Below are 12118 nucleotides of genomic sequence, written 5' to 3' on the forward strand. Positions count from 1 at the left end.
AACCACCCCCTAGCCCACAAATACAAATAAAGAAATCCAAATTATCATATAGCAAATATAAATACAAATAAGTAGTTGTGGCATACTTTAACATACATTTAGCACATAGTAATTAAAAGAAGCTTCAGCTATCTTATAGACTCAAGTACATTTCTGCTTGTGTTGTATGCTGAATAATGAACTCCCACCTCAGAGTTCATGTAATTAAAATTTAGATGGGGGGTGGGGAAACATTAGCAAATAAAAGAGTGACTGAGACGTTAAAGCCACCTGGCTAACTGAAAGCTGCATGCTTTGTAGCTTCTGACAATTCTGGTGGAAACAGGGATACAGCATATGCTACCTCTAGGTCTCCAAACTGGAAGACAAGGACCTCAAGCGGCTATTGACTGTGTACTGACCCATGCACAAAGACCAATGGCCTTGTATAGGACATAGCATGTCGATATTACACTCCTAATCGGATCCCTTTTCTAATTATCTGAACTAGCTAACATTTAGAACTGATAAGAGTATATTTAAAACCTTTGAACTCTATCAGACCATGTCAACCACAGACAAATGGAGCAGATTCCAGATCACAAAAGGATTATCTAAAAAATATACCTTACCATAGGTTGCAAATGTTCTTCTCTGTTGTTCAAACATGAAATCATTAATGTGTGCTGGTTCTGTATATCCAGAAAGCATATTCCTAGGTGCAGCCATCTGCTGAGTCCTAAATGGATTCACCGGCCCAAACTGCATTAAAAATAAAGGCCATTTCACACGCAACTCTTTACTTACATGCATATGTGTATCCATGCATTTATAACATTTTCATCCTGCTCTTCTTCTAAGGTTCTCAGGGGAAGAAAAGTGATTCTCTTCCTGCCCATTTTATCCTTAACAATCATGAGATGTAGTGACTGGCTGGCTCAAGGTCACTCAGTGAGCTGCACAACTAGCTAGGCATTTTAACCTAGGGCTCAACAACTCTAGTCTAATCCAGTCTTCCCCAACCTGATGACCTCCAAAACATGTGGAAGACACTAGGTTGGAGAAGGCTGTCCTGATGACAACATCCACTGTGATCCATCCTACTAGCTTTCTGTTTTAAAGCCTTTGCATACAAGTTGACCAGCAAAACAAATGAGTGGCTAGCACATTTTCCGTAATTAAACAGAGCAAGTGGGCACCATGGATGGGACCTGAGCTTGGCAGCGTTGCCTGTTATGGCTGAAATGGCTCTGGGGGCTAGGTGGGGAGTGTGATCCAGCAGCTAGGCCAGGTGAGAGCCATTTGGAGCCCCTGGGATCCTTGGACAATGCCTGACCTGTCCAACTGTTGGCACCTCATAAACCAGCTACTGTAAAGTGTAGTATAACCCACAGAGAACCTAAAATAATGAATAAATCCACAACCATCAGAAGAGTAATGTTGCACCACATTTGCTAAATCTAATCAGATACCTTCCATGCATTGTTTGCTATTTCTCAAGGGTTAAGAGGAGCAAACCCATTTCTATTTATTGAAGCATTCCCATAAACTCTCATGCTTTTAATACAGGTTGAAACTTCATAATCACTATTTAAACCTAAACTGTGACTAAGTTTTATAAAAGAATAAATAAACAGAAAATTAGTGTACATATTAACATCCTTGCTTCAGATGAGCTTTTCCATGGGGAATGGAAACTACACTTACTGATTGGCTAAACCTAGGAAAACTGCCTCAAGCTTACACAAATAACTTACAGCTTTGGACAGCAACAATTTCAAGATTTTGACAGCTGCATGTATTAAAACTAACTATATTGTATTTTTATACTGGTTGCATTTCCCCAGAGGTGTTTTTCCATGAGGAATATTCGATTTCAAGATTAAATTGTTTTTATAGTCCATTTATTTGACAGCTTTTATATAGTAAATATTATTTTCCAACCTCCCCCCCCCCGCCACTGTACTGGAGTAGATTTTATTATGCGCACTCATTTAAAGCGTATTTCTTTTTAAGATTTGTGAAGATTTTTTAAAAGGGTAGCTTACTACAATGCTTTCTACATTCTCAGCTGCTGTTAGGATAAATACTGCTAATGTGGAAGACAAGCGTAGAGCCAGATTATATTTTTGAAACTGTGCAAACTCAGAAAAACAAACAACATGCAAAAGTAATAAAGCACAGATCTTACATGGTGTCAGATTAGTGTACATTTTACTGTATCCATGATTTGAACACATGATACTTTGGGATACAGAGAGGTACAAGTGACCCTCCTATCTGACAAATCATGAAACATATGAATTGTCTGAGCATTTAGTAGAAATAACTTGCATTGCATATGGCCATCTACTATGAATCAGACCTTCAGAATTTTACCTTGGCTTCCGCTCATGTATACAGATATGACAATTCATCAGAGAGAGAGAGAGAGGCTAGATGCAGTATACCCACCAACTGTGGGATTCCACAAATGGGTGGGGGGGAGAAAGAAACAACTTAACCCTTGGCTAGGAGATTATAAACAGTGAATAATGCATGGCTTTCTTTTACTCGTCTGATATTCCCCGGTCTGAACATGATATATCCTAAGCATTTCAACCAAACGCGGAAATGAACTTTGGGTGTGCAATTCCATGATTTTTGCCTGATGAGCATACCTATTTGCAACTTTAAGTGGCCTCATTATAGAAATTTAAAAACGATGACTTTAAAAAAAGATGTTCACAAGGACATCTGACTTCTAATTTTTTTTATTTACTACCCTGCAATTTTTACTTTTGTGGGGGCAAATTATTGCTTTATTATGAGAAGAAACTACCTATGCCACATTTCAAGTACTTAATTTAAAAGTTTAAATCTAATGTCATTACATATTTTGATGTAACATGAAGCACCGTATACATATACAAAATGAAAGCCAAGTTTGCTTGGCCTCAGATCAAGATTTATAGAAATACCTGTAGAATTTAGTATTATTCCTAATTTAAAAGGACTGTTTTTTAAACAGGAATGATTTAATAGTTCACAGGGTATTCCTTGAAGAAGGTTAGCCAATATTGTTCCAACTTACTCATATTTTTAACAAAAGTTAGTTTGCTTACCTCAGGTGCAAACATGGTATCATAGGTTGGGTTGAACTGAACTTCCTTTGTAGTTGGGTCAAGGTGAACGCCCGTTTCCACATCTTCCTAGAAAATTCAATCATATTTTAATAAAAACCATTTTCTGACAGCACATCATAGGCAATAAGCTGATTCTACCAAGTGGCAACATTCACTACTTTTAATACCATGTTTTTACTTTTAACTCTGAAGCACTAAATGCTAATCACATTTGCTTCTGATGTGATACTGTCCCCACCCTGAGGAAGAATCCTGTGGATAAATTGCTGAGACTGTAACTTCTTGGGGTGGGGGAGGAAAATTTGTTTTAGAAAATGCTTATACTTCCAAATGTAGAAATGCCCATTTACCTTTTCTGACAATACAGCTCACCACAACTCCCCTTTAGTCTTGCACAGTGGTACCTTGGCTCTCAAACGTCATGGTACTCAAACAACTTGGAACCCAAACACTGCAAACCCGAAGTAAGTGTTCCGGTTTGCAAACTTTTTTTGGAAGTCGAACATGCTCCGTTTTGAGTGCCACACTTCTGTTTTGAGTGTTATGCTTCTGATTTGAGTTCCACACTTCCATTTTGAGTGTTATGCTGAGGTCTGTCTGTTTTTGCTATTTATTTTGCGTTTTTGTGGCGCTTTTTTGTTTTTGTGACTGTGTGGAACCCAGTTCAGCTACTGATTGATTGATTGATTGATAGTGTGACTGGGGTACATTGTTTATTGCTTTCATTTTATGGATCAATGGTCTCATCAGATAGTAAAATTCATGTTAAATTGCTGTTTTAGGGGTTGTTTTTAAAAGTCTGGAACGGATTAATCCATTTTGCATTACTTTCTATGGGAAAGAGCACCTTGGTTTTGGAACGCTTTGGTTTTGGAACGGACTTCCAGAATGGATTAAGTTTGAGAACCAAGGTACCACTGTAATGCAAAATCAGCCCTGAAGGGGACTGCCTTCTGCACAAATTCCAAACCTACCACAACACAGCCAACTCATACTTGTTCCAGTTCATGCAATAATGCAGTCCAATGTAATTTATGAGCAACTGATCCACATGAATATTCACAACTTATAAATGAAAATTTGACTATTTTCATGTCACAAAGTTACCATAGCATTAGTGACAATATACCTGTTTGTCTGTTTCTTGTTACCAGGCTACTCTGCTTTATTAATTGCAGCTATTCAGTTCAAAGTGTATAATATGGAAATGGGGCCCCATGCATCAGCTACCCCAACTTATTTCCCCAAGGAGTTAAATCCTGTAACAAAAATATTAATGACAAATACAATCTGCCCCCCCCCTAAAAGCAACCAAGGAAAGAAATGTCACAGTTAACCAAAACAGTTTACTCAGTTGCTTAATTGCCTTTATCAACTAGGACATTTTCCCAAACATTAAATCTCCATGTAGTTCAAAATCATCGGGTTCCACAGCAAGGTATGCAATGTTCTGCTTGCACATGGGTTTTTTTTAAGCTACCTCCTCCCAGTGGCAACCCCTGTGCCCTCTGGTGTAGGACTCCATATGGTAAAAGTGGCTGCCGCTGAAAGGAATTATTTCCCTTCAGCATAGCACACTTATCTTGCATTTTAGACAATATGTTATACTATACCAGTGGCTAGAATTTAAAGAGGAACAGTTTGCCATGTGGCAAAGGTGGTTATGTTACTAAAGCAGTAGTCAAAAAGTCACTGGACTAGTTGCGAGCTCTTTTTGATGCTGACCAATATTCTTTTTGCCCACAGCCTACAGAACTGCATGACTATTTCCACATGACCATCAGCACTTTGGAGTAAAGTTCCTTGAACTGCAGTCCCTGCATGTTGCATAGCAACCTGCTTTTAAAACGCAGGCGAGTTGCCAGAGCTGTTTGAAACATAAAGCACAGGAATCTGCAGGCCACTGTGCATGCACACAGTTGAGTAAGACTAAAGTCACTCTCTGGACCGCATACATTTGTTTTCTCCAGTCTTAACATGCCTCAAGTTTTCCACAGAGGACCTGCTTTTGCCCCTGTAAATTTCCCCTAAATCTGTTTTCCACTGTCAGCATCTTTCTCGACCTGTGAAACCAAGAACTAAATGTGCAATTCAGATGTGGAAGTGAACCAACACATACCACAAATTGAGAAAATTAGGTTAGCCTAGGCCTAGCACGTCAGTGGAAAGAGCCATCAGGCTTGATACTTACAACTGAGTGAGAAGAAACACAAGATGAGCATTTTGACATTGCCATGTTTATAGACCATGCTTAAGGTATTGAAATGCAACACAGTTAATTAAAGGGAAAAACAATGTGCTTAGGTGTCATGTCTGCACAGGAATAGAGATGGGGAGCCTTTTTAAAGCCAAAGGCTGCATTCTCTTGGGATATGTGGTCGAGGCAGTGGTAGGAACCTAAGAACAGGGGGCCAAAGGTGACACTACAGGCCTTTCTATCTGGCCTCTGGAACACTGGCCAGGTTAGATCCCACTCCCTCAGTCAGAAGGGAATGTGGTGCTTAGACTGAAAAGGGTTCCCCACCCCGGGTCAAGGGCTTGGGGGAGCAGTGGTTGAAGGGCCACTTACCAACAGTAAGCAGAAATGGGCAAAACACCCATTTTCTTTGTCTCTGCCATACTTTTTCCTCTATTTTCATCCACCCCACCTCCACCACATGCTTTCCTTCTATCCACCCCCAACCACAATTCATTTACAGTGGTACCTCTGGTTACGTACTTAATTCGTTCCGGAGGTGCATTCTTAACCTGAAGCACCACTTTAGCTGATGGGGCCTCCCGCTGCTGCTGCGCCGCCAACACACGATTTCTGTTCTCATCCTGAAGCAAAGTTCTTAACCCGAGGTACTATTTCTGGGTTAGCGGAGTCTGTAACCTGAAGTGTATGTAACCTGAAGCATATGTAACCCGAGGTACCACTGTACTTTCTTTCTATTCAGCTTTCCTCATTGCTGGGTGGGGTTATAGGTTTCTATTTCCCTTAGCCCAGCACAGAAGGAACACAGGCTGCTAATACCCAAACAGAGTGATCTGTTTCTCCACTGGCAGCTCAATTTCCTTCCATGCTAGGCAAAGAAGAAGAAGAAAGAAAATATTTCTCTGAGTCCAGCATGAAAAATGCAGCAGGAGGAAGCAACGGCAGCAGCCTGCAACGATTTACTGTGAAGCAGAGGCAGATGGAACAGGGCTGATGAAGGAGAAACTGTGGGCTGGATGGAAAGGCCCCACAGACCAGAGGTTCCCACTCCTCAATTGCAGGATACAGGGAAAGACAGACAGTATTTTTGTGTAGCTCTCTATAGGAGGAAAGAATGCGTCTTTCAAAATAGAATATTATGCACTGTATATTATTGCTAAAGCTGGTGGCTTTCAAAGAACTCTTCATAAGAAGTTTCCTTACAAATGGTCAAGCTGTACAGAGGTTTAAGCACCAGACTTTTCTACAGTTGAGAATAGCAAGATTAGGGACAGCTTCTGTTTGAAACAATCTGAATAACCTACTAGGGGCTGAGTCTTTAGTGTGGCAGACCCTGCCCTGTCGACAGAGGTTGAGCAGCAGTAATCCCTGGTTTATAGACACTCAGACTGGCCTTTCAAACCTGAGATTCTTTGCCAACTAGGCCTGGGTGATATATCGATATATCACCCAGGACCGGTATGAGGAGCAGACCAGTATATCGCTGGTGAAACCGCCACTGATCCTGAGTAGCAACGTCTTCTAGCAGTTCCTTCCTCCAGCGGCACTGCTAGCACTGTCTCGCGGGCAGAGGCCAATGCAGCTTGTTTTATCAATATTGCAGTATTGCAATACAACAACTGTGATGTTTGGCTAGCGATACACTGCGATGTTGCCCAGCCCTATTGCCAAGCATTGCTTTTACTATAATGCTATGTTTTAAGGTTGTATACTGCCTTGTGATATCTTATATGAAAATGTGGTTTATAAATATTTCAGTAAATAAAGTAGGCATATTATAAAGTACCTATATTCCTCAATTTACTACTATTGCCAGTTAAAAAAAGCTACAGTCCAAAGTACAGTAGTACCTCTAGTTGCGGACATGATCCGTTCTGGGGTGCCATTCACACCCTGAAAAGTCCACAACTAAAGCGGCGCATCTGCGCAAGTGCAATAGAGCACTTCTGCACACGCGTGCGGGGCAAAACCCGGAAGTTTGCACTACCGGGTTTGCCACGTTCGCAAGCCAAAAAGATGCAACATGAACCTAGCGCAACATGAGGTATGACTATATGCCCTCCCTGTGTCCTTTAACAAAAGGGTTACAAAAGATAGAAGACACCAGTTCAGGGAGCTACTTTGCATAATGCATCATCTAATCAATGACTTGCAATCCAAAACAATAAGTGTGTCTCACTAACTTTGCCTATTAAAAATGATGTACACACAGCACTCCACAGTATGTGCTCCAATGGTGGTGTAGATGCACTGCCTGACTTCATTCTTTTCAAAGCAGCCTCTTCCCAATTCAGTTGCTTGTAATGGCAACAGCTACTGGTATATTCACAAACCTCCACTTTGCACCCCGTACTCTAACTGGAAAGAGTTACACTAACAGCAATTAATTTTTTCAGAAGACACCACAACAGAATTGTATGGAGTACAATTATGTGACAAGTGTGGTTCACACACTCCAATTCTATGCTATGGGTTTGAGGCTACTGTACTTAAAAAATATATTAAAATCTATTTTGATGGATCTCAAATTCTACTACATGAAATGCATTAGTTCTTAGGTAACAGTGAGGATAATTTTTGCTACTAAGGAAACTAGACAATTATGCAACTATTCTAGTTGTCAGTAACTAATGTAGATTCAGAAATCAAAAGCACCCCACATTTAATTAAGGGAACATATGAAATTCTCTCCTTGCTGAAATACCACAAATCCATAATTTTATCTCATTCCTCTTTCCTGTTAAAATTATTTTACTAAGAGAACAGACTGTGACATGAACAATTCTCACAATGACAATTATAGCTATTCCAGTTCTATTGTACTGTTAGCTCAACTTCTAACTTCAAAACCGCACAATGCATTCACCATTCTATCTGAACCTGGGATCTTTGAAATTGAAGCACAGTAGTATTAATCCAGCTTTCACTTACAGGCTCCCTGCATTCACCATTTTCAACAAGCAAATCTAATTTTTTTGCACAGATTACTTCCTGCTAATCCAGACAAGTTTATTTGGATTTGTCTCTGAAATATGTTCAGAACCATGATGTTTCAACCTCTTTGGTACTGCTTTGAAGGGGGAAAAGTGTAGGTCACATCACTATGTGTGATTTTGGAACAGTACGTTCCAAAATTTCAAGTAGAATAGTGATCATTTTGCAATAGATTAAAAAAGGAGCAGGGGAAATTAGTACAAACGTGGATGTCTTTCAATATATTATTTACAACATTGTATAGCTAGCATGCACGGGGTAACACCTCCGAAAATTTGCCATATTATAGAAGATTAGTCTCTTTAGCCATCTTTGGGGGACTCGTGCATATATCTATCTCCTTGCTTTGCAAATTCTTCCTGCTTCTGTACCACACATTTCTAAACATTAGGTTTTTTTTAAAAAAAAAAATTACACACACCAGAAAAAGTCAAAACAGGCTGACAGAATAATCCAGCATTTATGGAACATGAAGACTATACTGCAGCTCTTTAATTAAACATTAATATGACAAAAGTGAAATTAGAAAGCGCTGTCTGCTGGATTTGTCTTCTTTCATTACATACCATTCTCAAAGATAAACACAACACGTTGAAGGCATTGTTCAAGCTTTAAATCAAGAGAAAAATGACTGAATGGGTACGTGGGACTGCCTTTGAAGATGATTCAGAAGCTGCAGCTAATGCAGTATGGTGCAGTCTGTCTCCCTACAGCAAAGGCAGCCAATGTGGTGCTCTCCAGATGTTGACTGACTATAACTGACCATTGGCCATGCTGGCTGTGGCTGATGGCAGTTGCAGTCCACAACTTTTGGCCGACACCAGGTGTTGTCCGCTTGCTTTCAATCCTAATCCAAATAGCTGGTGGTCACCTCTAAAGATGCAAATGATCCAGGTCCTTGTACTCTAAGGAGTACCTTCTAACATATGTATCTCGCCATGTGGTGTAGTGGTTAAGAGCGGTGGACTCGTAATCTGGTGAACAGGGTTCGCGTCTCCGCTCCTTCACATGCAGCTGCTGGGTGACCTTGGGCTAGTCACACTTCTCTGAAGTCTCTCAGCCCCACTCACCTCACAGAGTGTTTGTTGTGGGGGAGGAAGGGAAAAGGAGATTGTTAGCCACTTTGAGACTCCTTAGGGTAGTGATAAAGTGGAATATCAAATCCAAACTCCTCCTCCTCTTCATGCTCATAAAATTGTGAGATGACGTCCTACTCTGCCCCACCCTTCACAGCAGTGAAGAATGGGCTTTCTTCATAGTGATCCTATGCTATGCAATGGTCTCCCTAGCTGGGTACATCAGAGCCCCTCATTGAGTTCACTGCACACAAATCCGGCAGGGAAGGCAGCATAAGAAAGGCCCTTCTCCTTTCCAGCACAACTCACATTAAAATACTTTATGCATAATTAAAATTATGTGAAATCACCAGGAATTTAACAAGGCATTTTTTTTGTTATTGTGCACTGCAGTGTTTGTTTCTATGCTATGTATTTTTGTGTTTTTATATTGTAGACTGCCTTGTGATCTTTGGAAGAAGGGTAGTATAGCATGAGGCACTTTCCTACCTTCCCTCCCAGTCTCTCCACCTTCTGCTTTGTTTGCTGCTGATCTGCTTTGAAAAGTTCACAGAGTTCAGTACTTTTCAATGTGGGGAACAGACTCCCATGAGAGATGATGGACTCTTCTTTGGAGGTTTTTAAGGAAAGGCTGGATGACCATCTGTCATGGATGCTTTAGATGAGATTCCTGCATTGCAGGGGGTTGGACTAGATAAGCCTTGGGTCCCTTTAAACTCTAAGATTCTATGATTCTAATGCAGATGTTGCTCCCTTCAGACCTCTGAAGATGGGCAGGGAGGGGAGAAGAGAAGAATACAGAAGCTTTGCAGGTGGCTAAGAGATATTCACAGGGAATATCTCAGCGCCTAGCCTCAGTGCCTAGGGCTTGCCGATCGAAAGGTCGGCGGTTCGAATCCCCGCGGCGGGGTGCGCTCCCGTTGCTCGGTCCCAGCGCCTGCCAACCTAGCAGTTCGAAAGCACCCTTGGGTGCAAGTAGATAAATAGGGACCGCTTACTAGCGGGAAGGTAAACGGCGTTTCCGTGTGCGGCTCTGGCTCGCCAGAGCAGCGATGTCACGCTGGCCACGTGACCCGGAAGTGTCTTCGGACAGCACTGGCCCCCGGCCTCTTTGAGTGAGATGGGCGCACAACCCTAGAGTCTGTCAAGACTGGCCCGTACGGGCAGAGGTACCTTTACTTTACTTTTAAGAGATATTCACGAGCACAACAGAACCTACGAGGGCCACTTGTGCACCAGGCGATGAACTAGAGGACGGCCTTTTCCTAGCACAAAGCTATCATTAGAAAAATGAGGCTGCATTATAGTTTAGACAACTGAAGAAGGGAAGCAGGGAATCCCATATACCCGCTTCTATGCTTACAACGCCAAGAGAGTACTTCAGTGCAAATCCCTATTTCTGGCAGAGATTAGTGCAAACATACAATAGAGCCATAGAATTGGAAGGTATGACAAAAGTCATCTAGTCCAACCCGCTGTAATGCAAAAGCCTTTTTACCAATGTGGGGGTTGAACCCATGACCCTGAGATTAAGAGTCTCATGCTCTACCAATTGAGCTATCCCATGTTAACTACCATTGCCTGAACTTTTATTTCAAACCATTTAGCACAATAAATGCAATGTGTCTCTTCCTCTACCCATCCAACACCTTCGAAAAGAGTGACCACATACTCTTTTTACTCTCCCAGAAGCCCCAACCTGCAAATCACAAAAAATGCTTAACTCATTTTATCTATTTGTTAATTAGGAAAATGAAAGAAGGGGGGATATTTTATTGTTTTCTGAGATCCTCCAGCTGCCCCAAGGAATAAGAGGTTCCACACTCCTCAATCTGAGAAGAGGTTTAGGAAGCCCTATCACAGACATCCAAATTTATCTTGATTTCTCTTTTCATATGAGCCACTCTCATTGGTCTAATCATGACTTCTTGACCCTTGCACTCAGAAAACTGTATCTGCCCCTTTTGAGCATTCCTTTTTTGCAAGATCAACATCTTTGCAACTAGAACTGTCATTTGAAACCAGGCTGCTTGATTCTTGTTTGGTCTCCATATCTGAGGTGTGCAGCAAGCATTTTTTTTAATGATATAATCACTAGAACAGGAATGAGCTTTTTTCTTTTCTTTACAAGAAATGCACCCTCTTGGAGGTAATCTCTTTGCAGGGAGTGGGGTTGTATGCTGCCACTGAGAGTGGGGCCAGAACCACCCCCACACTGTTTTTCTCTTAAAATGATCATCACTCCTCCTGATTTCTCTCCCTCCTTTTTTCTCTCCTGAATTTTCAAGACACAGAGAAAAAGAACAGTGTGGGCGGTGATAATCTTAAGAGAGAAAGGAAGTGTGGGCTGGTGACAATCTTAACTTTGCTTTCTTGCTACCTGCAGAGGACCACAGATTGCCCACCATTGCCCAAGAATATTACACAACGTAATGTTATTCTATTAATGAATTCTGGCAGAGAAAGAAATATATAGTCTTGGTTTTAGCCTTCAAACAAAAGCTATTGTTTAGTACATTGTAGAGAACTCTTGACACATCTACTTGCTTAAGAGTTTATCTATTTTCAGGGGTGCCCAAAGTTTTGGGGCCTAGGAGAACATTTTAAAAGCTAAGAAAATGTCATGGGCACTGCACAATACTTATTACACAGAAGAAAATTTGGAATGACTCAGAACTGGGCCCTCCTACAGGCAAAACACCTACTCCTACCCTCCCGCTGAATTAAAGCTGACAAAAATGCATGCA

The 12118-nt window shown here is 41.2% G+C and overlaps 1 protein-coding gene across 6 annotated transcripts in view; it reads right to left on the bottom strand.

Moving 5' to 3' along the window:
- CDC40 (cell division cycle 40) overlaps positions 1-12118 on the bottom strand; it is an 86151-nt gene that overhangs the window by 20601 nt on the left and 53432 nt on the right. For all 6 annotated transcript variants that reach the window (XM_083433766.1, XM_083433769.1, XM_083433765.1 and 3 more), the window contains 2 exons: positions 3084-3170; positions 612-741 (listed from right to left, as the gene is read on the bottom strand). In XM_083433766.1, the coding sequence (XP_083289892.1) occupies positions 612-741; positions 3084-3170 (217 nt within the window). The remainder of the gene's footprint in view (positions 1-611; positions 742-3083; positions 3171-12118) is intronic.

Source organism: Podarcis tiliguerta (assembly GCF_965153285.1).
Source record: "Podarcis tiliguerta genome assembly, chromosome: 3".
Taxonomy (NCBI): domain Eukaryota; kingdom Metazoa; phylum Chordata; class Lepidosauria; order Squamata; family Lacertidae; genus Podarcis; species Podarcis tiliguerta.